We start from the raw sequence: 27,311 nt of genomic DNA, 5'->3' as shown, positions 1-27,311 counted from the left end.
CCCCCCCCCCCCCCCCCCAGTGTATGATTTTAAGCAAGCAATGGTCATCAGTGTCCCAGTGTGAAAGAAGACATGTCGGGGCACTTCTAAGTCTTTATTATGGTTTTTATAATCACTGTTTGTAGATCTCATGTTTCAACTGTCAGTCATACTTGGGGTTTTCTTTAATTTGCGAAATTAGGATTGTTGGAAAGTTTGGAATCCTCTATATTTTCAAGTAATACTGTTAATGTTTTAATAAAAATGAGTGTTCATAATATCTAGGTGTTATGTAATCTTTTTACACTGGGATGTAGTGTGATGCAATAATACTAGAAATGTAAGTGAGTATAAGGTGAGTGTGCATCACAGCTATCTGTATGTTTGATGTTATTGGTCTTTGCGGCCTTGTGACGTCGCCCCTCGCAGGGACTGTTGCCTGTGGGTACAACAAGGTTGCAGAAATCAACTCAAAGAATGAAAAGGCGTGACTTCTGGAGGCTCAGGAGCTTCACGTGCGATCTTCCTTGGACAGACCCCTGCTTTCCACGGTGGTGATGGTCTTGCTCTGTAGCCATCACCTTTCTTGAAGCAGGTAGAGTAAAACCTGGCAGCCAGATATTGTTTGAAGCAGGGGAAGCTCTTCCTGTCAGACACTTTCAGCTGTCACAGTCTTATCTCTGAGTTTGTTATTCCCCTCCACTCAGTACTGCTTTTGTTTTTACGTCACTGTCGTCATTGCTCATGCTAGGCTTAGAAATTCCTCTTTAGTCCTGGTGACTAAATACATCAGTCCAGTCCTCTTTTCAACTCAAACACTCAGGTGATAGATTAAGGCAATCAATGGGTGAAGGTTGAAATAACAGGTTACACACAAGGCATCTGTCCCTTCCCAGTCAATTATCTATCTTTCTTTCTCTAGGTTAAAAGGTCTTCTCAAAAGTTATACAATTAAAACTATTGCAGACCAGCTAAGAACATATTTTTCAGCCTTATTCATCTGCTGCTACTGCAGATTAAAGTAAAGGAGTGCTGACTTCATGTAACCGTTTTCTTGAATGTGGATCGTCACATTTCTGATCTGTTTAATTTGATGACAGCAATGATTAATAAATGAGACGTGAAATATGTACTGCTGATTTCTTGAATGTGATTATGTTCTCTGTTAGAAGATTTCTCACATTAAAGATGCATCAAAGTTCCCTGGTGAGGCTGAATTGGGAACAGCACAGAATTATAATAAAATGTGGGTCAGTGTGTGAAAAGCATTTCACAACTTGTTTTACACAAATTTCAGTGAATCACATTAAGGTCCAAAATGAGGGGTTAGGTTCCTGTAGATATTCTTTCAATAATTAAAAACTTTTACTCCGTGTTTTACTATTTCATAAAGTCTATTAGACTTTAGTCTCTATTAGATGTCATAAATTTCTAAAATGAAGAGTGACTACAATTAGGTTGGTTACAGTTGATACAAGCTGATTTAAAAGGTTTCTTCTTGTAGCTGGTGGAGGTGGAACACATTTTTATGTACGGTAGCCTACTTTCTATGCTGTCGGGCAGTTTAATCTATAATAATGGCTCATATTTTAGCAGTTCACCTCATGTTTTGCATGTATAATCTTTATTTGCACAGTAACTAATTTGCGCTGTCAAACAAATGTAATGGAGTGAAAAGTATAAAGTCAAAGAAAGTGGAAAGTACGTCAAAATTTTACTTAAATAATGTACTTGAGTAAATGCACTTAGTTACATTTCAGCACTGTAAAAGGATCATAATACACATTTTTCATTGGGCATGACATATTGAACTTTTAAAATGCATATTGTTACTTTTCCTATATTATTACTAATGTGCAGTAAGTCTAAAAAGAGTATATCAGGAATGGCATTCATTCATAAACCAGATTTAAAAATCTTTTATTTGCCCGATAAACTGTAATAAAAGTCTTTTTTTTTTTTAAATATTCTAGAACAACTCCAGTCAAAACCTTGGCTACCTCTGCTCATTCCTTCAGTCTGTCTTGAACATGCTCAGGAGAAATTCAGGTATTCATGTCAGTAAATCACTATAGCTGCCAGAAAGATTTATCACAGGCCTCTGCAGGAAAACCATACAACCTGAAACCCAGTGATCCCAGCGGATTCCTTCATTTTAATACTCAAAGGTCCCAGCACACTGAGCAGCTGCCTCCATGGACATAGTTTTATGAACTGCAGCCTGCCAATAAGATTCACGCTGAGTTGTCTCGGGGGGGGGGGAGTGGAGGTAGAGTTGATCAACACCTCAGAGGTAGGTTTCAGCGTGTTCAGGCAAGACACACTTCCTCACTTCGCATTTTCTTCATCCTTATTCTGTAAGAAGACCTCAGAACAGCTCTTATTGCTACAAGTACCTGACATTTGCTAAATGAGTATGCAGGAGAGGGCCAACTGCGATTCACAAGAGAAATCATTTGGAGAGATCAGCGATCAACATTTGCAGCAGCCTCAAGGTACAGTGACAAGAAATACTGTCTTAAGCCGGTGCTTAATACGGACCCACTGTGTTATAATAACATTAGTTAAATCACTGTGTATACAAGAAAAACTTTATTGTACTTTTGATAAGAGAATACTTTGTAAGACAACATTTATTTCTTTTTTCCTTCCTTAACTTCCTTCCTTATAGTGATTTTCCAGGGAGGTGTTTTTGGCATTGTGGAATCTGATTACCCAATCACATGCAATGTTTTTACTTGTCTCTAAAATTCTCCCTAGTGTAAAATTTATAATAAAAGGAACATTGAAAGACAAGTTTTCTTATCTCAAATACCTTCATATTGTAAAAAATACATGTCGTTTTCCAATATTCTGTCAGACTCTTCCTGCTTATTTTATTAACCACAAACCCTCCTGTGCACTACATTTAATCAGGCTTGTGAAAGCACTGTTGCAACACCGTTAACTTGGAAAACTGCAGCATTTGTTGTGCCAAGTCCCTGTTTTTCTCTTCCCCAGATGAGAGGAAAGCCGTGCAGAGAGAACCTTCACCAGGTGGATGAATTTGTTTCTGCAGAGAGTAAGGCACAAATCAAAACAGTATTATACCAACATTTCACTGTCTTCTTTCCTGTAATCACCAGTAAGGGTCATGTTTTCTTATCTTCAGTGTGATCCTCCAGTTGAAGTGCACGATCTGTTCACAGACATTCAGGATGGCAGAATACTCATGGCCTTGCTGGAGGAGCTGTCTGGGTGCAAACTAGTAAGAATCAAGCTTTACAGTGAAAAAAAAAAAATTTAACCTAGAAGAAGAAAATATATCACGCTTTTATCATTTTATTTAACTTCTTCTGGCCAATTTCAGTTCAGTTTATTAGCTTTGCACTATATTCGCCAGCCTGTATGATCCATTAAAGTAATTCAAAATAATCTGACACTGCTAAGTAGACAAGAACCTTTCCCATAAATGCTGAAACTTAAAGAAATAGTTTGGCATTTTGAAAGATATGCTTATCTATTTTCCTGCTGAGATTTTATTTCTTTTCTTTCTTTCTTTCTTTGGATCCCCATTAGCGTCCACACAGTGGTCACTAGTCCTCCAGGGGTCCACTGAGAGATTGATGCAAATCTCATAGCTGTGAAGTAGGCTAAATACAAAGCTACAACTAGAAACCAATTAGCTTAGCTTAGCTGAACATAAAGAGTAGAAAACAGGGGGGAAGAGCTAGCATGGCTCTGTCCAAAAGGAGCCTACTAGTACATGTAAAGTTCAGTTAACACAGTATATCTTGTTGTTTGTTTAGTTTGTTCAGAAACTGAAGAGTAAAAACATTTGCCAGACTATTTTTTGTTGCATCAGTGATTTCCTGGAGTCCTGTTGTTGCTGTGAGGTTAGCAAGCAAACTTCAGAGACTCCGTGAATTGACTGTGACCAAGAAATAGGTAACAAAAAATAAATATCTTTCTTTGGACAGAGCCAAGCTAGCTGTTTCCCCGTGTTTCCTGTCTTTATGCGAGGCTAAGCTAACTAGGCTAAGCTAACTGGCTGCTGATAGGAGCTATATATATATATATATATATATATATGTCATTTCTTATGTTAGCTTTACAGGTTTAGGTCATCTTCTCAACACATTTTCAGACTGAACAACATTTCCAAGGCCCTGGCTTTCCTTGATGATAGACATGTGAGTGTGTTTCCTTAACAGCTGATACAGTGATATTGGTTTCATATATATTCCATTGACTTTCAAATCCGTAAAAGCTAGATTTCGAATGACATCTTCTTCCTGTTGTCTCTCAGGTGAAGCTGCTTGGCATCGATGCCTCTGGTATTGCTGATGGTATCCCTTCTGTTGTTCTTAACCTTGTCTGGAACATCATCCTGCACTTCCAGGTAGGTTGTTTTCTTATCATCCATTATCTCACATCTTGACCAGGTGTTTGTCTTTGTTGTTGACCTCACATACACTCAGCTCTTTTGCTGTAAAACAGGTAAAGGAGGTGGCAAGAAGTCTTCAGAGGCATTTGTCTTCTAGCCTATCTTCTTTATCAATGAGCAGTTACTCCTCCTTCAGTGACCTCTCACCCCCACCAAACGACATTGGCTGCTACTCCTGCAACACCCTGCCAAGCAAAGGCAGAAAGGCTGCCAGGAAGCCAAAGTACCATGGGAAAGCAATCAAGACTCTCCTGCAGTGGGTCCAAAGATGCACATCAAAGTAAGTTTGAAAAAGATCCAATCGCTTACAAAGTCATTTTGGTCAAACACAAAAAATGTCTGAGCTGACAATGATTAGAGATTCATTTTTTGCTATTATGCAATTTTAAATATGCAGGTTTGGGGTGGAGGTGTATGACTTTGGGAAGAGCTGGAGAAGTGGCCTGGCATTCTTAGCTGTGATTAAGTATGTAAACCCAGACTTGGTTGACTTGAGAGAGAGCTTGTCCAGAGAGCCAAGAGAAAACATTCAGCAGGCCTTCATGATAGCCCATCACAGTTTGGATATAACACCTCTACTGGAGCCTGAAGGTAAAAGCGCCTCACATTGATCTGTTTTCATCCACAAAGACAGACATCTGAATGACTTTCACCTACCAAGTGCACTCACACTAAGTAGGTGCTAGAAACTGAATAGTGACACCTATCAAAGGACCCTAGGAATTATCAGAAACATTTGTCCCACTGCAGACCAAGCTGGCCTCACTAAAAATGAGATGAACCGGTCCTTCAACTACAGGAAGGTCTCCCTAGTAACAGTCCACCCTGCTGATTTATGAACAGTTTATCCTTCTACCCACAGATGTGGCACACACTTCACCAGATGAGCAGTCCATCATTACCTATGTTTCTCTGTTCCTGGGGCATTGTTCAGGCATGGATGAGGTTGGTATGGCTTTACACATTTAAAAAATGTTTTGCATTGAATTGGTTTAGTAAATACACGTATTTGCTCTCTTTGATGAGAAGATGAGAGTTTAATGAGAAGATTGATGTCACTGTCATATCTGAGTCTGTTACATATGAAGCAACAGCCAGAAGCCAGTTAGCTTAGCTAAATATAAGTATAAGTCATATAAGTTAAATCCAAACATCCCAGATCAGTCCATCAAATGTAAAGGTAAGGAACACAATATCAGTGTTCATGGGAATGTCCTGTTATCAAAGATTTTGGAGTATTTTGGTTTATTTCTTATTGTATGTAACTTATAATGTGAGGAGAAAAAGTCTTATCCAATAGTCCTGTAATAAATCCTCCCTTCATGAAGGTTATAATGTTCAGTTTTTATTGTATTTCAAACCTTTTAATCAGTAAAATCATTAGTAGCTTCTTATTGAACTAAAACATGAGAGTGGTTACAGTCTCATTATCAAACTCTAAGAATGAAAGCAACTGAGCAAATTTCCCAAAATGTCAAACTATCCGTTTAACAGCAAAGACATACTTTCACAAACACCATGAACCAAAGATACTTATCTCATTATTTTCAGTGGTATAATGTAACTACCATTAAATATACGCTTTATTACAGGATCATACAACAAATATTGAAGTTCCTGAGATCCCAAATTTTGGATCCCTTGAGTCAGTCGGCTTTGGAGAGATCCTCACTGACGACACAGAAGCTCAAGCTTTACTCAGAGGCTTAGAGAAGAGCAGCGAGGAGCTACTGTGGAAACGGTGGTCCAGAAGATCCTCAGGGGGCACACGTACTGCCTCGCTTTACACAAATGGAACAGTTACATCTGGCGATTCCTCCAGCGAAAGTGACATCAGTGCTGCCATCTCACAATTCAACAAAAAGAGAGGCAGGAGTAGGAGCATTTTGCAGCCACCTAGTCCGCTGGATGCAGGCGTAGTCAGCCAGGAGATCCGATCGTGGCTGGAGAAAGGCTCGGATCAAGCCTACAACAAGACAAGAGTGGATGAGAATCACTTTTCTTTGAGCTCAGAGGAGGGAATCTACAGCTTGTCAGCGCTGGACTCAGATGAGGAGGATGCCTACAGCTACATCCTGGATCTGAACAAAGAGGTTTTTCAACCATATAATCAGCTGAAAAGACAAGTACTCAGCGTCAAAGAAGAAACAGCTGAAGAAATGAATGAAGAGTCAAAGAATCCTGAAATGTGTGAGATATTAAATGGAAGTGGTGGATGTAAACTTCAGGAAGGCTCCGTTGTGCAAAATGCAGATTTTGATCTAGAATCTGAAGTCGGGTCTCAGTCAGTGGTTCACAGGAAGTTTGATTTGGACCAAAATGAAAGTAGTTTCAGAGATATGACACACAATAGACCTGTGTTTGACACAGAACCAGAGGATGAAAGCAGTAGAAAAGAGGAGGAGGAGGAGGAGAGAGTTAGAAACCAGATGAATGATTATGGCGAGGAAGAGAGTGAGACAGAGGAGGTAGAAAATGTTAGATTGGTGACACATGGATATGATAAAACAGAGGCTCTGGTAGATGAAGCAGAGAACGCAAAGATTTTTGAAATGCCTAGTTGGCACAAAGACGTTGAGAAAGACACTGACAGAGGGCTTTCTGTAAGATGTATACAAGTGAGTGAGGAGAGAGTAATTGACAAAGAGGAAGAGGAAAATTTGACAGCATTTGAGGAAGGGCAGGATAGACAGTTAGGGAAGAGAGTAGGGGAAGAGGGTAATATCAAGAGGGAAGAAGGTTCAGGGGTAGGAGTAAATGAAAAAATATTCATCGATGAAGTCAAAGGTGTTGGTGCAGCTAGAGGTCACTCAGAAGAAGAAAATGACAGGAAACACACTGTCCCCAGAATGGAAGATTTAACAAAGAACTGCAAAGATGAAGACACGGAGGAATACACAGGTGCAGTCGCAAATTCAAAGGATTTTGTGGCAGTGGATGAGAAAGACGAGGGACTGAAGATTAAGAAACGTAAACTAACTGCCAAGAAGGTAACAACAATAGACCATCTGGGTGAAACTACCCCAAAAAATGACACTGATGGAGTTGTTAACATTCGTGCCGGCGAAGACAGTTGGACTTCTGCCTGCAGTGCAACCTCTCAGTCATTCAGGTGGGCTATGGCATTTGTGATTCATGAGTACAAATACAATTGGCCGTTCCTGAAGCACTGGTCCCATTAGCTGATATGCCTATCAACCTTTCCAGTCTACTATGGCTCATAATGCAGTTCACAGTGGTAATGGTGGCACATACACAAACTATTTGGACCAGTGGGTCTTTGACACACAGAAGTTGACATAAGCAGCTCCTCATTATGGCAGATAAGTGAGGATTTTGTCAGCTGAAATAGTGACAGTTTAGCAGTAGGCAGCTAGAATAAGCTAATTCTAACAGTAAAACTATGTTGGTTGAAACCAGCCGACTTTTCAATGTTTACGATGATTCGTTCTAAAAAGGCAACCCCCGTAACAGTGTTTGTTAGGTTTACTTGGTAGCTACATATATATAATACAATGCTAAAAGACTATGGTAAGCTAAAAGGGTAAAGTCCCAGCTAAAAGTCACCAGTGTAAAAGACATGGAAATCCAAAGAGAGCGCTTCACTATCAAAAGATTTGAGGATAAGCATTAACTGATTGATACGGGCAAATGTAGAGCTATTTAATGCACATTTGGCAGGAAGTGCTGGAGTGTAAATGTCCCCAAACCAGATAAAGAGCAGGACAGATGGATACATTAGCATCTTGGTTCCCACTGGGTGGAGAGCTCCAGTCCTGAACAACTCATTTCTCGTGTATCCGCACAAAATAATGAATATAACTAGCTGATGAAATGCCTCTTGTCCTTGAAAATAATGCTAAGTTACCATTGTATGCTAATAGGCTGGGCATGTGAACATTTGCAGCTTTTGTTTAATACATTTCTGACATTTGTGCTGATGTGATTTTGGTTTTGCAAAAGCTAAAAAACTATAATGGAACAGTTGCTGTTTGGCACACGGTCAGTTCATTCTCACAAACTATACAGATAATTACATTTTTGTCAGTGTTTTGTTTTACTGCTCTAATATAACATCTATTTCTTCATAAGAAGTTAGTGCCTGTTTTTAGTTTGAATCTAACTCTGTGTTTTATCTGCTTTCCAGCAGTGAGGAAGGATTCATTCAGTCTTTAGCAGCCTCTTGTGACATAACCCCATTAGAGCTGGAAATGCTGTTGGCCCTTTGGATCCTGTTCTACTGCTGCCTCATCCTACCTCAAATGAACCTCTGAGCCCCCCTGCAGTAAACCCTTCTTATTAAGATATGCTTATTAGCCCAGTTTCCACTAATGAGCCAAACAGGGACACTTAGGGGTGGGTTGACTCTTTATCTGTGTCACTAAATTTCCCTCAAGGCAACATTTAATGATTATGTTTGCTTCTTGCTTCCAGCAGCTATAATTTATCACTTGGACTGTATTTTCAGATAAATACATAATACCGATCTCTATTGTTACACAGATTTTCAGCTGCTCGGTCTTAAACTACACACATTATTAACCATGGTTTGTGAGGTGCTTTTGTCGAAGGCATAACCAAAATGCTTTCTTTACATGATGTATTTTAATAACAGAGATAATCCACATGGTGGCATTGCAGCATCACAGCAGCGACTGTCTCACATTGACTGTCTATACAGCGTTCCGTCGACTGCTGAGGAATCCATATGACCTGCTGTTTAATTAGAGGCTGTATTGACGTGGCGAGATTAAGCTAAAAATATTTAATGAGCGCTTTGACATTTCATAGACTCACTCACTGTGTCACTTGTGGCTTAGAACATATACTGTTTCATTGTCTTCATCTCAGATACTGAATGAGTTAAAGTTGATCAACAATTCAGGCTTTTCTCATTATATTTTTATGACTATAAGATATAAATAATAAAGAAAATACTGGTTTTATGTCATATATCTCCCAGTGCTTTCCACAAGATAGAATCAGGCATGTAAATACTGTATTTATAGGGACTGTAGACATATTAGGCACATGTATAATGCCTTTGTTGGAGTACCACTGTGTGCACAGCGAAACTAGAGCCAAATTTAAGTGTGCATCAGTTGCATAAGTGTTCAAAATCCATGTTGACCAGAGTGTGTATTAAAGGGGGGAATGAGTCTGCACTGTCCTTAACTGTCTGCCACAAACACACATCCACTGCTGGTAAAATTCTAAGAATCTGAAAAACATGCTGCCATTGTTTGCTTGGAGCTCAACCCATAGGTCAAAAGCTCAGCTCCATAGATCGATATACTTTCAACACTACCACCACCCCCGCACCGAGCCATGAGAACAACACTTCCCCAAAGCTGGAATTTGGCTGGTCTTGTGTGTGATCAACCTGCGGCGTCTGTTAATCAGGCTGAACTAGGATGGCGAGACAAGAGGCGATGATGTCTGTTGTGTATAGTTTTACAGTGCTAGCATTGCTAGCATTGCTAACAGGTTTCATAGCAGATGGGTCGGTTGCACCAAAGCCTGAGAAACTCTTTCTGCGAAAGGACCAAGAGGTCAAGCAGCAGCAGCAGCAGCAGCAGCAGCAGCAGCTCAACACATCAGCCCTAAACACAGCCTTGGCCTTTGACCTTTACCGTGACCTGGCCACCAGAACCACTGCTGAGCCTGATGTCCAACAGCAGCAACAGCACAACATCTTATTCTCGCCCTGGGGCCTGGCGTCAGCTCTGGGCCTGCTGTCCCAAGTCTCTGGGTCTGAAAGTCGGAGCCAGGCCCTGAAGACTCTGGGGCTGGCAGCCAACTCCACAGAGCAGAGCGTTGAAGCCACCATATCTTCTCTCACAGATCTGCAGCGTAGCCTCACTCTACAAGAGGGAAGGAGTGGAGGTGGGATTGGGGCCACGGCAGGGGTGGAACTTGAAAGAGCGAATGCTGGAAACAGAACTGAGGGAGATGATGGGGCAGTGGGTGGGACTGGAAGTGAAGATGGAGTCTGTGCTGGGGGTCAGTTAAGAGTGTGGAGCAGCCTACATGTTGATGGAAAACCTTCAATAGACTATGATAGTTTTTTGTCCAGGCACCCAGGAGCCTCCGCCTTCAACGTCAGCTTTGAGACGCTGAAGAAAGACTTGCAGGCCTCTGACAAACTCATACTCAACAATTATGTGTATTTCAAAGGTAGCTTCTTGTTGTTTGAAAGTTGTTGCTTTGTTCGTGCATAGTTTTGTTCCCAACACAAGGGAAATTGCATTAAGGGATTGAACTTCAGACAGATGTATCGCTTCATTTCTTTTTGAGATGAGAAACAAACATCTTTAAAAACAAGGTTAATTGAAAATGAATTTCAGCTACATTAGGAAAAGTATAGTTAGTTACTTGCACTTGCAATATGTGTTTATTCTATCTAGGCTATTGAGCACCTGCTTTTTCATCAGTCATTGTCTTTTTTGGAGAGAAGATGCTCAATTTTGACTGTGGGTGGTAATAGATTTACACAGCAGGTGCTTTTTATAGGTGTGCAACATCTGTCTATGCCAATTTATTCTCCTATTTCATCCTTAACCTTTTTCCCTTTATTAATGACACATAAATCAGGTCGTCAGCCATTCAATCAGCGCCACACAGTCCCACGAAGCTTCCAGCTGAATGCCACAACCAGCGTGGAAGTCGCCATGATGTTCAGGGACGACTCGTCCGAGGTGATGATGCTGTACGACACCAACTGCTCAGCCACAGTAGTGCGGCTGGCCCATTCAAAACGTCTGGCTTCACTGCTCCTTCTTCCTAAAGCCGAGCTGCAACCCCTCGAGGACTGCCTGTCTGACAGCCGCATGAGCTTTTGGCTCAGAAACCTGAAGCCTGGGTAGGTGGGGAGTCCGAATGGTTGGAACAGGGATGAGGTGGAAACCGTGTCAAGCTACTGTACCAGCTCACTCATTTTTCTGACTACCTGCATTTCCCTCTTGTGTCAGCAGCTTCAGGATGAGTGAAGGAGAGATAGCCCTAACCCAACCCTAACCCAACCCTAACCCTACACCTAACCCTTCCCATCAAGCTCTTACTGAAGTGAATACAGAAAAAAAGGCTTCAAGATAAGGCCAAATATCACTTATTCCAATAATCTGGTGATTTCATTCGTGATGCAGCATTGAAAATTTTTAACATTTTAAATTTTCCACACTATTGCTTACTTCTAGAAACAATAGTTACATTTCCAGATAGCAAAATAAGTCCTGTCCATACCTGGGCCACATGCCTGTTTTTGTTCCGGCCCAACACAAGCCCGGATCCGCAGCCTGTCTGGCTCATTTACAGCATGATTGTCAGATGATACTTCCACATCTGGACCAACACAATAAATCTTCTGGCTGTCAGCCAATACTGGAGGATAACAGCTGGAATCCGCCCAGATGTGGAAGTATATGGGCCAGACTCATGCAGGTATATGTTGGGCCAGAAGTTTAATTATGCCATCAGGGTTTGCATGCGGTGCTTTTTATGCATGTTTTGAATTTCTGCATAAAAAAAGTCGAACACAAAACAATGCTGAAATGTTGCAAGAAAGTTTTTAAGCTTGATTGAGGAGGAGAAGTTGGTGTATCGATAAAAACAAGACATAACAGTGTGCAGTGGAAACAGACTTGGTGAATAAATCATGATGCACATGAAGCCTGCGAGTTGAAAGTACACTGAAGCTTCTCCTCCACTGGAGAGATGAGAAATAGAGGCAGGAGAAAACATCAAATCTGTGAGAACCGATGAGGAGACTGTAACCTTCATCAAATGACTACATGAAACATGGATGGAAACCTGACTAGTGACCCCATTGCTGGGGATAATACTCAGAACACACTGTGACACAAAGTTTCTTTTGGAACTACTTCGTACCTTAGAAATAGTCTCTATGAAAACTGTGCAGAGTGAGGTCTGCAGAGCACCCAGAGTAATCAGGACACCTCTATTGTGTTGCGGGGAGGCTGAAATGTGAGCGATATATAGCATAGCATGGCGAGATACTACAAGGGTACATAAGACAATGTGTTTTTTGCTGTTGTTTGTAATTTAGTTGAACTGACCCATTAGACAAAGGTAGTATCTATTGTTGGGCTGCTTATTTGTTTAGTGGCGAAGTATGCATGGCGGCTTGAATCTGCATATGTGTGCATGAGCATGTTAATCCATAGGTTAGCAATTACAGTGCACCATTGGGTCCATGCAGTGCACAGTATGTGCCCTCTGTGAAGTGTGTTTGCTTATCTCTGCGTGTACATTACATTGATCCATGTCACAGAGCAACTCCCACTCACTGTTGCCCTGCAGTCACTCGCATTCTTGTGTTCAGGAGCATGATGAATGATGCTGAGTAGATTCTAAGTCAGCAATAATTACTGCTCTCTATACATCAGCGAGCGAGGGCCTACAGTATACGGGGCCCACGAGTTGTAACAAGACAGCTTAGAGCAAATCCGTTAACACATTGATTGTTGTTTTCACAGGAGGGCAGAAATACGTTTCCCTAAGTTCCAACTGAGGAAATCCTACAGTTTAGAAAAGCTCCTGAGGAACTCCGGGGTATCATCCGTCTTCTCAGACTCAGCCGACTTCTCTGGACTGTCGTCAAAGAAGAAGCTGCAACTCATCAAGGTTAAGAAAGAACCAAAATATCCTGTTTTTATTTCCCATGAAACCACCAGACATAAAAGCAGTTAGCTGAGACCCCTGAGACTTGCTAAACTTCACTTTCTCCTCATCTCTCTCTCTGTCCCTCACGTCTCCTCAGGCTCCTCATGTGGTTACGCTGGAGGTGGAAGAGTCCAAGTCGGTAGATGGGGCGAGACCTGACATCATGCTGGACTTCTCCGTCCCCCAGAGAATTACCTTCGACAGACCGTTCATGCTTATAATGTATGAGGTACTCACGGGGCTCGTCCTGATCATGGGGAGAGTTATTGATCCTACAGATGTCTAGACTTGAGCGAACATCTCTCACAGTCTCCTTTCTGTCCTCTTTTTGCTTTTGTTATTGATATTAAACTGCATTCATTTACATCATGCAACAGCTTTGGTTGTTATTTGCAGAATGTTTTATTTTATGTCCAATTTTCCAAACATTACTGGATGATTTATAGTTTATTTCTCTATTTTCACAAAATGATGACAAGACATTTAAATGGCAGTAATGTATCCTTGTGGCTGAATCTCTGCTCTTTCTTGCAACAACATAAAACACTTTTCTTCCATTACAAAAAACATTTTCTCTTTTGTCATTTTTTCACTTCACAACCCGTTTCCTTCTGTATCACCTCTTTATCTTCTTCTGCAATTACCGGAAATTGCTTTGTAAAAACATCTAGGCCTATTCGCCAACTCAAAGAGAAAACTCATAAAATAGTGATACATTTTCACACTGTGGGAGAGTTTAGCAGCTTCAGACTATAAGTTCATTTTCACCTCGGGCCTTGTGGCGCGGGAGAAGATGAGAGATGATGAATTGAGGCTAATTTGATTAACAGGACAACAGCTCTATCACAAGTACCAGAAATGTCAGCTTATTAATCAGTGTAGGTTCAACTGACTCCTGGGAGGAGCCATTAGGAAAGAGTGGAGGTTCCCCAGAGCTGAGGAGCCTTGTTCCCTCCGAGAACTAACAATCTGAAAAGCATGCTCTCTTCACGTAGTGATCGGCCAGGTGCGCGGTGTGTGCAGTTCATTTTAGAATTCATTTTAAAATTCTGGTCCTTACTTTTAGAGCCTTGCATGGACAAGCTCCTTCTTACATCTCTGACTTGATACAACTTCACACTCCTGCCCGCAGTCTTAGGTCATCAGGTCAGAGGCTGCTAGTGGTTCCTCATACACACTTTAAGACCCGAGGGGACCGATCCTTTTGAGCAGTGGCACCCAGACTGAGGAATGCGCTGCCTCCCTCTTTATGTTGCTTAAATTCTGTTGATTCTTTTAAAAAGCAGTTGAAGACTCTGTTATTCAAACAGGCTTTTAGTTAGACGAGGGTTTTTATGGCTGTCTGATTTTATGCCTGTCTGATCTTATGTCTCCCCATTATGTTTCTATGTCTTTTACTATTTATTGGGAACCACTTTGTGATTTTCATCTGTGAAAGGTGCTATATAAATAAACTTTACTTACTTACTTACAGCGGTGACACATCAGGCAGTGTTTGAACCTGTCTGTCAAACTCTTTTTCCATTTTTTTCAAACAAGTTAATGCAGGACGGAGACGACTCTGAATGATGTTGATACTTTTTTGAGGTTACGACTGAAAAAGTTTAAAATATGAGCGGTAACGGTTTAATACAGTGGTGCCAAAAACTGCAGTTCCTCTAATGGCCACTTAAAACTGGCTCCAAAAGTGAGTCGAATCCCCATAGACTCCCATGTTAAAGGGTGTAGATGCACAACTTTACAGCAGAAATAAACATGATTGCAGCCTGGTACAAAAACTGGTTTTGGTCTCTTGGCCTAGCTAATTTCCTCCTTCATTAAAACTGTATGGAGGGTTAATTATTGTAAAACTCACCAGTTTAAATTTTATTAAGGCTTAAAGTTATGCATAATTGAGGGCCTGTTTGGCGAAGATGGACTCATGACTCAGCCACCCTCCACTGACTGTAACCATAACTGTTCACCTCTGTATACCGTTCCTACTATTCACAGCACAGGCAGAGCTACAGACAAAACAGTGTTACACTAGAGAATTTGATATGTCTCAGTCCTCATCCTCCTGATAATACTGCTTATTCAAACAAATTTAATGTTGGTAATGAAATTAATTCATCCCTTTTAAGAGCTGCCATGGGCTTTGCCTTCTACACCTAAATACAAGGAATTTATTTCCACAATCTGACTTTGTAAATATGTTGCTGAGTGAAACTGCTCCAGACAGATTTCAGTCTTACAGAAACTTGGCTCAGTGCCAAGATCCCTGATGAATTACTGGATATAACTTATTTATATGTCGTAGGAAAAGTAAAGGAGGTGGTGTACTACTATGCCTCTGAAATTCGATTATGTTGTTCTGGCTAGGTGCTCATCTCATTGGCATTAATTCTCCCTTAGCCTTGACTGGTTATCCATGAAAGTGCAAAAGCTAAACGATCTTTGTCTAGAATTAAACTTCCACTGACATCCAAAGCAACCAGACCAAACTTTAAAAGTCCAGCTAAATCTATAATAATTGATTCTTGATTCATTATAACAAACAAACCCCACAATTACTCTGCCTCTGGTTATCAGTGACCATTGTCCAGTAATTCGAGTCAGAGACACTAAAAGAATGAAAACTCAAACAAAATCTATCCAATGCCAAGATTTCCCAATGATTTATATCAGTCTAACATCGGAATAACATGTTACATTCAAAACCCAGACTCAGCGCTACATTATTTTTCTAATATTGCTGCTGACTGTTATGCCCCTTGTAAAACATTTGGAATAAAAAATAAATCCAACCTCCTGGGTTTGTCCTGAACTTAGCTCCAGCCATATGTAATAGAAATAAACTTTGGTCTATTGCAAGAGCATCTGGCACAAACTCTGCCTGGCAGAAATTCAGACAGCAGAGGAACTGTGTCCTCATCTCTAAAAGGAAAGTATAATCTGATTATTACCTATCTGCCCTTTCAAAATGCAATGGTAATGGAACAGCATTGTGGAAATTAGGGAAATCTTTAAAGGAGAAGTCCTCCACAGTCCTCCTATGGTAAATGGGCCCATTGTTAATTACAGTAACATGGTTGAAGCTTTTCTTAATAATAACATCATGTGACATATTTGATAATGAGTCCATAACTCCTGTCAAAGGAAACACTCTGACTCTTCACTTCACACAATAGCAAATTTTCATTCAGGTCTGTCACATATTCAGATATATAATGCACTGAATCATATAAACATAGATTTTAAAAGTGTCTCTCAGATTTGCATAAACGTGATGACACTTGTGACGTAAATAACTGTCGACCTATATCCAACCTGTCCTGTCTGTCCAAAATCCTACAGTCACTTGTCAGCTCACAACTACATGTCTTCCTGTAGGGTAATAATGTCCCTCAGTCACAGCAGTCAGACTTTAGACCCGTACCACTGCACCTGCTGCTGTTGATGACATTATCATAAAAAAGCAACTCTGTGTGCCTACTCACTGTAGATCTATCCAAGGCTATTGACTCTATTGAGAGAGGGTGTGATAGTGGGGGAAGGGGAGGGGTGGGGTTTAGTGGGAACCTTTATGGATAGGGCCATCACAAAGCCTGGAATGAAAGCATTGTTTTCATTTGTGATTTAAAGATTTGACCTCATTTGCACGATAAGTAAACTATTACTGTCAGCTGAATCAGTAATTTTACAAACTATTTCTTTTATCTAAAACAAGATCAGACCTCGTCCATCTGAAAGGTAGCAGTAGCTTAAGTGATACTGATGAAGATGACTTCAGGTGACACTTGAAGCAATCGGGGGAAAAATCTCTGTATGTCTGTCTGTATTTTGATTTTCTTGACAGCCGCGTATCTGATCTCGACTTTGCGAGTGAATTGCTGTGGACCCACAGAAATGCAATCTTGAGTGTCAAGTCATTTGGATGAGCTGTTTAAACATTAAACGACAGCCCTCCATTACGTTAGAGCTGGGGCGACGTAACCCACGTCATTGATTCCAACAACATTGATGGCTGCACTCGAAAAACAACATAGTATAATAAAGCATAAAAATGTCAAAAATGTCATAGTATAGTAAAGCATAAAAACTAGTAACGCATAAAACATGAAAAAATGTCATAATAGAGGAAAAACATCAAAAAGCTCCATTGTCTAATAAGGCATAAAACGTCATAGTATAGCAAGGCATAAAATGTGAAAAAAAAACCAAAAATATAGTAAGACATAAAAATTTCAAAATATAGTAAGGCATAAAACATGAAGAAATGCCATACAATAGTAAGGCATAAAGAGTTTTGTTATTGGATTAGCTTAGTTTACAAACAGGTCAGTAAGTCAAGCTGAACTGAACCCAAACTGCAGACAATCCAAAGTGAAAGTTGAAAAAGGTGTTTTATTAAAAAACAAAAAGGAAACTTAGATAAAAAGAACACAAATCCAAAATAAACCAGCCAGGAACAAAAAAAAAAGCTGAAATTTCAATAACACAGTGAAACGCTGGAGAACAAACAGGAAACACGACAGAAATAGGAGATCCAGAGGAATCCACGTAAAGACAGCAGACAGGCTCACAAGGACAAAGGGGAGCACAGAGATTTAAATTCAGAAGGGGGGAAAGGGCAAATTAACACAGGTGAAACACATTAAGGCGGGGCAGACAATCATACTGGAGGGAAACAGGACAAAGACACAAAGTAAAAACAACAAGAGACACACAAGGTTAGCTACTTCAAAATAAAACAGGAAATGACACTGACCAAAGTAATTTAAAAACTCCAAACATGAAGAGTCGTTAAAGCAAACCATGCAAATTTTTTAATTCAAACACATCAATACTCTTACAGTATCTCTTTTTTTCCCACATTCAAACAAAAGTTCATATTTTGATTAAAGTGACAGCCCTATCACATGTACCATATTTCTATCACAGTAAAATCATAGCACCATTATTAGCTTCTCATCCCGAGTGACTCAGAGTTGAAACTGCTTAAGTAAACCTGACCTTTGCAGAATGTTTGTGTCTGTAAAGAAAGTGACACATAAGGACCTTAAAGCCAGCATTGCACTTTACTCCTGGGCAGAGGAGTGAGTTGTGCAATTGGATCATCTTGTATTAATCCGCATGCAGCCTTGCGGCATGACAGAATTATAATGGTCAGCTGAACCTGGACAAATGTACAATGGTCTAAATATTTCATTACACCATATGTTGTATGAAGCTGGCTGCTCTATATTATACAGTTAGTAAAGGAGTGTTTGTATTGCACAAGACAAGTAAATTGGATCATAATAACATTTGAGGTTTGATATGAGGTGAAATGAAGAATTGTGCAAAATCAATCATTTCTTCCATCACCTAACATCACATAATCAATCATTTCCCAATCGGCTTCATATTGTAAATGATAAGATCCTATATGAACACTATTTTCTACCAAAGTTAGAATAGTTTTGGTTATTTCACATGACAGATTTGTGTATTTCTGTTCTCACAGTTGGAAATAGGTGACATCACATACTCCTCTGCTCCAATCAGGATGTAGCAACATTTTAACTAAAACCTGTTGACAGTTGGTGGGTTACTTGGTTGCTGATTAATCATATCCTATCAAATATCACTGACGCAATCCTAATAAAGCAGATTAATTGAGGGTTTAAGTGTAAAAATCATAATAAATAATACCTGAGGATGATTTTTTTAAAAACTTTTATGTTGCTCATTTAGTCATGCATATTTAATGTAATGGAGAAATAAATGAGATTGAAATGTGGTTCATTCATGTTTCCCTGAATACTGAAAGGCCAATGATTTCCGGTGTATCAGTGCATTGCTCTGTATGCATGAAGGTGTGTGATGCAGCACACCGCGAAACAGTTTTTAGAACAGCCCATTATCTCACCCATGTAGTGCTGAGTGCGTTGTGTTGCATCACTGAACATAGTCAAACCAGATATCTCTCAGTACAGGACAGAGATGAGGGACAAGTCCTGGTTAATTTGTAACCACACTGTCAGCTGACTCTCGGAGCTCCTGTATATAAGGGGGAAGTTTCTGGCAAACTGTCTGCAGCAAAGAGGACGTTAAAGGTAAGCATAGCACTTTATTGGAATATGCTCAGGTTTTTAGGTAACTTAGACTTATCTTTATTTATAAAGGTTGGGTATGGAAGAGAAGCTTTTTGGACAAGGTGACAAAATATATCAATATTTGAAAGGCAAAATCATTGATTTGTCCTGTTTAATTTAAAAGTATTAACCTTTCAACGTTTAATTTTATTACAAATATGTTGAATAGGGTTGTACATTATAAAACACTACTATGATCTACTGTGGTCAAAACTAACTTACGTCCTTTGATTTTCCCAGGACAGGCTGTTAAGATGCGTGGTATATTTGCTAGTTGTGCTCTGGCAGCAGCGCTGCTGGCTGTAACCTGGGCAGACCACCATGACCACCATCACCACCATGACCACCATGACCACCATGACCACCATAGCCACAGCAGTGAGGGAGAGATGAGCTGCCACAAGCTGTCCTCTCCCAACGCCGACTTTGGCTTTGCCCTCTACAAAAGTCTGAATGCCAAGGCTGCAGCTGGGAAGAACATCTTCTACTCACCGCTGGGCATCTCCACCGCCCTGTCCATGCTGTCCACAGGGGCCCGTGGTGAAACCCAAAGCCAGCTCTTCTCCTCCTTGGGCTACAGCGGTCATGACCAGGCACAGATCAACGAAGCATATCAGCATCTTTTCCACATGCTTGGCCACAGCCAGGAGGACCAGCAGCTGGATGTCGGCAACGCTGTGGCAGTGCGCTCCGGCTTCACTCCTCTGGAGAAGTTCCTGAAGGATGTCAAGGCTTTCTACTCCGGTGAGAGCTTCAACGTCGACTTTACCAAACCCGTTGAGGCTGCAGCTGAGATCAACAGATTCATTGCCGGCAAAACACAGGACAAGATTAAAGATATGGTGAAGGACTTGGACCCTGAAATGGCCATGGTGCTGATCAACTTTGTCTACTTCAGAGGTAGGACACAAAAAAAAAGCCTTTAAGAGAACAGACCATGCATGCAGATTAACCAACTGCTTCCATGAACACATAGAGACACTCCATCTGCACAAGTTCCTGTGCACATTTACTTGTGTTATTTAAATACAGAGCATGCGACATACTGTATATGTGACATAACTAGTCTGAAAGATATGAGGAAACGTGCCGCCAATATGATTTGAGTATATGAACAGTATGTACCTTGCTCTCATCTTTCCACCTCCACCGTCTCACACAGGACAGTGGGAGAAACCCTTCGATAGTAACCAGACACACAAGGCAGACTTCCAGGTGGACGAAACCACCAAAGTCCAGGTGGACATGATGAGGAGGATGGGACGCTACGACTTCTATCAGGACGCTGACAACCACACAACCGTCATCATGCTGCCCTACAAGGGCAACACCTCCATGATGATCGTCCTGCCTGATGAGGGCAAGATGGCAGAGGTGGAGGGCTACATCAACAAGGACTACATTCAAAACTGGCATGACAAGCTCTTCAGGAAGTAAGAGAGGAATTTGAATACGTTTGCATGTCGTGGATACGTTTACAGTGTGGTTGCTTGTATATTTATAGGTAACGCCTCACTGTTTGTTGCAGAGAGACAGCATGCAAATAACCTGGATAAACTAGTTAATGAATTAGTCCATAATTGGTGCAGCTCAAGTTGCGTGAACTAGCCATAAGTCAACGGTATGTATCTTTCTGACGCTGCTGATATTCTGTGTTTCTCAGTTCTGTGGATCTGTTCCTGCCAAAGTTTTCGATCTCCGCTGACGCCTCCCTGGACGACACACTTAAAGAATTAGGAATGACAAATGCTTTTTCAGACAACGCTGATTTCTCTGGAATGTCTGATGAGGTCAAGCTCAAAGTCTCAAAGGTAGGATTCACGTGATTCATAAGAGAATTGATAGCGATTAAGGAATATACCTATTTCATGATGGAATATTCACATTTTCCAGAACACACAAGAGTAGATGTTGCAGAGATCCTGCTCTGGCTCGTAGCATCTAAGGTTTTCAGCGATGTGCGCCGAAACAAAACTGGACACTCACTGCCTCCTCCTGGTTCCTTTGCAGGTGTCCCACCAGGCCGTGCTGAGCGTGGATGAAACAGGAACAGAGGCAGCAGCAGGCACCACCCTTGAAGTCATGCCCATGAGTATGCCCGACACCATGACTCTCAACAGGCCCTTCCTGGTCTTCATCCTGGAGCATTCCACTAAGAGCATCCTCTTCATGGGCAAGATCAACAACCCCGCAGCAATGTAAAGACGCTAGGGAGATGAGTGTTACATTTGTTTGTTTTCACACTGCAGGACGTTTCAGTAGCTTCTGAACACTGTTTCGTCTTTTACCTCAGCATCTGAAAGCCCCTGTAGAGATGTCACAGTGATAATAAATGATCTGATCTGCCAGCGAGTCTGTTAGTCTGTTGATTCGTTTGTAGTCTGACAGCACAACACTACTACTACCATCTGTCACCTGAACCTGGCTATGGGTGAAAATGTCTAAATACATCATTAAATACTGTATCCAGCCGACTGTTGTATATGACCCAGTTTAAAGAGAACATTCGTACGTATCGCATGAAGCATCTGCTAACACACCGAGCCAACGTGTTACTTTGGTGTTGCTGTTTCAATGTGGTTCAACATTAAATGAAAAAAAATAAAGAATTGTCAACACCTGGCATTTTGTATTTATTTCTATATGTATTATATTTTCAATCTAATCTTGATTTCATGGATTTAATTATCTGAGGCTGTGTGGTATACATTATTAATGCTAAAATTTTTAGATTAGCTACCAGTTGATTTTCCAGATTAAAATGTGTTGAAATGACAATTCTAATCGCGTCTCTTTAAATTTCCCACGAAGGCCTCTTATTTCTGGTCTATCGTTTCATGGTTATTATTGTGTGATGTAACCGTAAGATTACACGCCATTAATGCAACTCATCAGAAAACACACAACTAAAATACCGTACCTCACCAGCAGACTGAAATAGAGGCTGTTCCTTGTTTGAATGAACTGTCAGCTGACCCTCTTGTATCTATAATGGTGAAGCCAAACTGCAGCAAAACGGATACTAATCTTTATTGACATATAGCTGAATGTTTTATGTATATAGCTTTAAATTTCTTAGATTTATAGATTTAAATTTCCTAAATATGTGACATGGAATTAATTACATTTAGAAATAGACCTTTTCTTTATGATGAAAACAAGACAAAAATGTCTTTTGTGTTTGTTATGTAAAAGTAAAAGTCACTAACACTTGACAAAATTAACAGTGCTGCCATTTCTCACTGTTCCAGAAACACACTACTGTAGCCTGAAAGCCAGAATAGAGAGGCTCAGGGGGAGCGTCTTTCCTCAGGATGTCAGGATCCCCAATGAGGATACCTACAGCCGACATGTTGCCCCTGCGTTGAAGACGAAGTGACAGTGCTCTTCTGCTCCTCCTGTGTCCTTCTTTCCTCCTACTCAATTTTGCACATTGTGCTTGTATGATTGAGCATTTGACAATTAAAATTTGAAAGAGCCATGGTCACACGTGGAGGCTTGTGTGTAGGCAACCTTTATACCAGAGCATTTCTTTTTAGGGGCACAAATTGTACAAGGTCGTAGATCTCAACAGCATAAATGTTTGTCTTTTTACCTGACAAACTGGTGAAAATGTTGAAAAATGCCCTATATCACAATGTTTAGGAAAGTGGCAAAAAAACCAACTAATGGGACCGCATGAACCACCTCTTCACCGAGTTTGGTGCAAATCTGCTTAGTACATTTCTGACAAACAAACAAACAAACAAACAAAAAACAAAACAAATAAGAATGTGAAAACATAACCTCTTGGGGGAGGTAATAATGTTCACTGCATTAAGCACTGGGTGAATATTTAATAACGACAAAGAACATAAAAATCATTCACTCTCACTCATTCATCCTCTGTCCTCCTCCCTCTTACTGCTAATGTGGATTCGCTGCTGGCCAGGAAGCGCAGGTAGAGGGAGGAGTGCCTGGTTTGGGAGTGAGGACTGCTTTCTCAGCTATGCATACTTATTCAGCTTTCCTTTTAGCTGCATCGTAGCACTTTGCAAGTGGCCCAACAAGCTTGTTATGGTTAACTCATAGCGGTGCTGGATGGGAGAAAGCTGAAAAATACTGCTCTCCGCAAGTTTGTTTAATGGGTCTAAGTTACTTTTATTGGCTTTTTACTTGTAAAGGTTTTATGGCACGTAAAGTAAAGAGTAATGTATTCTGCCCTGTTGTCCACTCTCTGTATGTGTGTATGTGTGTGTGTGTGTGTGTGGAGGAGCTCAGCTCTGCCCTCGGTCCTACTAACGCAGACAGCAGAGGAACGAAAGACAGAGTAGAGGCTGTGTCCAAAACCACATTTTCCTATCTGCTAATGAAACTCACTGATCTCTCCAAGGTCAGGTTAAAGTGCTTCTTACAAATGTAGAACCAGTCTCGTGCTGAAGTCAGTGGTTAGAATTAAGATTCAGGTTAATATCAACAGGGGCTTCAACACATTTGAAGTCACACTACAGAGCCTTGCTTTACACCAAAGATGCCCAAACTCACCACAGTCCTTTGCTCATGCTGTGTGTGGTTAGTTGTGTTACATCAGTAAAGATTGTCAGAAAAAGAGGCTGATCCTTGTTAATTTGTAATAGATCTGTCAGCTGACCCTTTTGTATTTGTACTCTATTGCATGTAGGACATGGTGAAGTTTCTGCCGAACTGCAGCAAAAACAGGACACTAACGGTACGACTAATAGCTCTTCACTGAAATACGCTTAATGTTTCATTTGACTTAGAGGTACATTGTGTGAGACATTTGGAATGAATTACATTTAGAAGTGAAGCTTTGAATACATAGGGACAAAATAGATAGACTGGAAGTGTAATGTTCAGAGGTAAGATGATCAATAGCAGTTCTTTTTAAAAAGGTACTGAGTCACTACCTGCTGTCATATAATTATATGTGTTATTTCTTTTAATTATTATTTTTTTGTTTTATTTGGTTTTCTCTCTTGGTTATGAGGTTGTTTATTATGAAATATGACTATAACTCGCTGTGCTTGACATCCACTAACAACGTTTTCTGGTTTTTCTTTTCCTATAGACAGGCTGTTAAGATGCGTGGTATATTTGCTAGTTGTGCTCTGGCAGCAGCGCTGCTGGCTGTAACCTGGGCAGACCACCATGACCACCATCACCACCATGACCACCATAGCCACAGCAATCAGGGAGAGATGAGCTGCCACAAGCTGTCCTCTCCCAACGCCGACTTTGCCTTTGCCCTCTACAAAAGTCTGAATGCCAAGGCTGCAGCTGGGAAGAACATCTTCTTCTCACCGCTGGGCATCTCCACCGCCCTGTCCATGCTGTCCACAGGGGCCCGTGGTGAAACCCACAGCCAGCTCTTCTCCACCTTGGGCTACAGCGCCTTAAACCAGACTCAGGTCAATGAAGCATATCAGGATCTTTTCCACATGCTTGGCTACAGCCATGAGGATGAGCAGCTGGATGTCGGCAATGCTGTGGCAGTGCGCTCAGGATTCACTCCTCTGGAGAAGTTTGTGAAGGATGTCAAAGATTTCTACGCCGGTGACATCTTCAAAGTTAATGTTACCAGACTCGAAGAGGCTGCAGCTGAGATCAACACATTCATTGCTAATAAAACCCAGGACAAGATAAAGGATGTGGTACAGCAGCTGAACCCTGACATGGCCATGGTGCTTATCAATTACGTCTACTTCAAAGGTAATAAGCAAGGTCGCATCTATTTCTTGTTGTGTGCTTTACAACCAGGGAAGGACACAAACTCACCACATGTAAAACAAACCAGTTTCAATGATGTAAACGTTAAGAATGATAATTGTAGAGCATGCTGCAACATTTTAAAACAAATACTAATAATAATTTGCATTGACATACAGTATTTACATTAATGTCATCTTCCTATCTGCACTGTCTCACGCAGCACAGTGGGCGAAACGCTTCAACCAGGAATTCACGGACGAGGAAGACTTCCATGTGGACAACACCACCAAAGTTCGAGTGGACATGATGACGAGGACGGGTGACTACAAGATCTACAGGGATGATCGAAACCAGGCCACCGTCATCACAGTGCCTTATAAGGGCAACGCCTCCATGATGATCGTCCTGCCTGATGAAGGCAAGATGATGACGGTGGAGCGACACATCAGCAAGGACTCCATCAAGCACTGGCAAGCCTCAGTCTCCATGGCGTAAGAGGAATCTTATCCATTTTTGAATCCTCAAACCTGGTTGGTTGTCATAGATACAGTAACAGTACACTTAAGAATGTTTTGGTGTATGTTGGGATCAGGTAACATATAGTAAGCAGTAGCTGGATTTCCTTTGCAGTTTTGCACATGATTTGTTTTTTTTTTTTCAACAAAACACAATTGCAAATGGTCCGTGTTTCCATTGAGTGATGTTATGTGAATAAAGTTGGGTTTTCTCCTGTCGCGATTTCATGGCCATGACATGGCGATGGATTTCCAGCATCTGCTAATCATTTGGACGATTGCATCCACTGCAATAGCAGTTGAAGTATTTAAATGAAGGTGACGAGGGCGTCTGGTGCACGTAATGACGGGAAGGCAAACCCCTTATATCTGGCAGCGGCTACATATCAGGGATTTTTGGGAGATAACAGTTGTCATGTGACTTAAATGTGGAAAAATTCTTTCCATTTCACTTTTGCAAAACATTTTGTCAAATGGTCTGAAAAACCACCTCATGCGAGCATATACATTTTTTCGCGACATTTGAGAGTTTTTTTTTCTCCAAAATTCAAATGTTTCCGTTACTTGGTTTTTAGTTTGCAATTTGAAATTGTGCAGTAAGCAGGTTAATGGAAACGCACGTAGTGATCGGATCAATGTAACCTGGATGAAGTAGCCATTGGGAAAACAATGACCAGAATAGATGTGTTTGATTTACTTCAACAAATGATGTGTTCATGATTCTCACAGTTTAATTTGAATATACAAGGTGTTATCAAACTGCATATTTCTGTTGTTCTGATGTTGGTGATGTTCTGTGTTTAACAGATATGTAAATCTGCGCTTGGCAAAGTTTTCCATCTCTGTGGACGCCTCCCTGGATGACACACTGAAAGCAATGGGCATAACTGATGCTTATGAGGACCGCGCTGATTTCTCTGGAGTGTCTGAAACAGCCATGCTCAAAGTCACAAAGGTAGAATCAGCAAACATTTCTTCTTATGTTTGTTATGGGAATTTATATTCTAATGAACAACAAAATCTATTCCACTGCATTAGCAGTGGTTCAGGAACAACTGCAGAACAATGTTTACAGTGTTCACCCTTTAGCCCCCACAGTTTCAAGCTACACTTTGACTACCTCCTTTTTTCTCCACAGGCGTCTCACAAGGCAGCGCTGAGCGTCACTGAGGTGGGAACAGAGGCAGCAGCCACCACTTTCACGGAGTTGATGTTCTTCAGTCTGCCACAGACTGTCAGAATTGACAGGCCCTTCTTGGTTTTCATCCTGGAGAACTCCACTGGGAACATCCTCTTCATGGGCAAAATCAACAACCCCACAGCAACATAAAGGCACACAAAAAGAAAATGAGAATCATGATCATAAGTGTCATCATCATTGACTTTTTAACCATCACACTGGTGTTGTAGTACTTGTAAATGTACTTGTTCGTGTCACTGGTGGAAGTAACTCCATAAAAATGTCTTTAAAGAGACTCAATAAAAGATAATACAGAAAAAATGATTGTGATAATTTTTTTTTTCGAACTCAAATACACAATAAATAGTTTAAAAATATTTAAGTATGATTAAGTAATTGTATTCAAGTTTACATATCATCCTTGGTGAGTTATAATTTTCTCATATCTCATTCAGGCTTACCTGACCTATATTTGGTCATAAACTTAGCTTTGATTTATTTCTGAAATACCAATATTACTAGAAAATTCCAGGGAAATTTTGAGTGCCACGGGGGCTACTGCCGGGATGAGTACATGATTTATTTCCAGTGTTCAAAAGTCACCCTGATCATATTCTGGTTTTGAGAAATGTCTTGATATAAAAGACTCTGATATAAAACAATGTCACATCCCTCCATCATGTATTATGTGGGAAATATCT

At 40.7% G+C, this 27,311-nt stretch overlaps 4 protein-coding genes and 1 non-coding gene across 10 annotated transcripts; all 5 read left to right on the top strand.

The window, feature by feature from the left end:
* Positions 1-6: 6 nt before the first annotated feature.
* On the top strand, positions 7-9,564 carry clmnb (calmin b). Of its 4 annotated transcripts, none has more exons than XM_023430290.2 (10): positions 7-2,474; positions 2,980-3,040; positions 3,131-3,226; positions 4,068-4,151; positions 4,268-4,360; positions 4,459-4,685; positions 4,803-4,996; positions 5,268-5,350; positions 5,998-7,517; positions 8,556-9,564. In XM_023430290.2, the coding sequence occupies exons 2-10, from the start codon at positions 3,020-3,022 to the stop codon at positions 8,677-8,679; spliced, it is 2,442 nt and encodes an 813-aa protein (XP_023286058.1). In that variant the 5' UTR covers positions 7-2,474; positions 2,980-3,019; the 3' UTR covers positions 8,680-9,564. The 4 variants fall into 4 exon arrangements, with proteins under 4 accessions (XP_023286058.1, XP_087036482.1, XP_087036484.1 ...); XM_087180356.1 differs by having other exon boundaries at positions 8,553-9,564; XM_087180358.1 differs by lacking the exons at positions 7-2,474; positions 2,980-3,040 and having other exon boundaries at positions 4,106-4,151; positions 4,542-4,685; positions 8,553-9,564.
* On the top strand, positions 377-653 carry LOC111672790 (small Cajal body-specific RNA 13). The gene has a single exon (XR_002762034.1).
* A 116-nt stretch (positions 9,565-9,680) lies between the features above and the next one.
* On the top strand, positions 9,681-13,461 carry LOC111672742 (alpha-1-antitrypsin-like protein CM55-MS). Its single transcript, XM_023430291.2, has 4 exons — positions 9,681-10,582; positions 11,000-11,267; positions 12,901-13,048; positions 13,185-13,461. The coding sequence occupies exons 1-4, from the start codon at positions 9,820-9,822 to the stop codon at positions 13,371-13,373; spliced, it is 1,368 nt and encodes a 455-aa protein (XP_023286059.1). The 5' UTR covers positions 9,681-9,819; the 3' UTR covers positions 13,374-13,461.
* Positions 13,462-19,028: 5,567 nt separating this feature from the next.
* Positions 19,029-21,829, top strand: LOC111672538 (alpha-1-antitrypsin homolog). Its single transcript, XM_023429974.2, has 5 exons — positions 19,029-19,167; positions 19,447-20,106; positions 20,369-20,639; positions 20,870-21,017; positions 21,217-21,829. Exons 2-5 carry the CDS (start codon positions 19,461-19,463, stop codon positions 21,406-21,408), a joined length of 1,257 nt encoding a protein of 418 aa, XP_023285742.1. The 5' UTR covers positions 19,029-19,167; positions 19,447-19,460; the 3' UTR covers positions 21,409-21,829.
* Positions 21,830-23,860: 2,031 nt separating this feature from the next.
* LOC111672598 (alpha-1-antitrypsin homolog) lies at positions 23,861-26,778 on the top strand. Of its 3 annotated transcripts, none has more exons than XM_023430053.2 (5): positions 23,861-23,914; positions 24,275-24,915; positions 25,136-25,406; positions 26,238-26,385; positions 26,569-26,778. In XM_023430053.2, the coding sequence occupies exons 2-5, from the start codon at positions 24,288-24,290 to the stop codon at positions 26,758-26,760; spliced, it is 1,239 nt and encodes a 412-aa protein (XP_023285821.1). In that variant the 5' UTR covers positions 23,861-23,914; positions 24,275-24,287; the 3' UTR covers positions 26,761-26,778. The 3 variants fall into 3 exon arrangements, with proteins under 3 accessions (XP_023285821.1, XP_087036476.1, XP_023285822.1); XM_087180350.1 differs by having other exon boundaries at positions 23,867-23,914; positions 24,279-24,915; XM_023430054.2 differs by lacking the exon at positions 23,861-23,914 and adding an exon at positions 23,944-24,065.
* The last annotated feature ends 533 nt before the right edge of the window (positions 26,779-27,311 follow it).

The sequence above is a fragment of the Seriola lalandi genome, unplaced genomic scaffold (genome assembly GCF_002814215.2).
Source record: "Seriola lalandi dorsalis isolate HSWRI2012SDOR001 ecotype SW California unplaced genomic scaffold, Sedor1 jcf7180002054901, whole genome shotgun sequence".
Lineage (NCBI taxonomy): Eukaryota > Metazoa > Chordata > Actinopteri > Carangiformes > Carangidae > Seriola > Seriola lalandi.
Note: the sequence above shows the minus strand (reverse complement) of the source record. Positions and strands in the feature narration are given on the sequence as shown.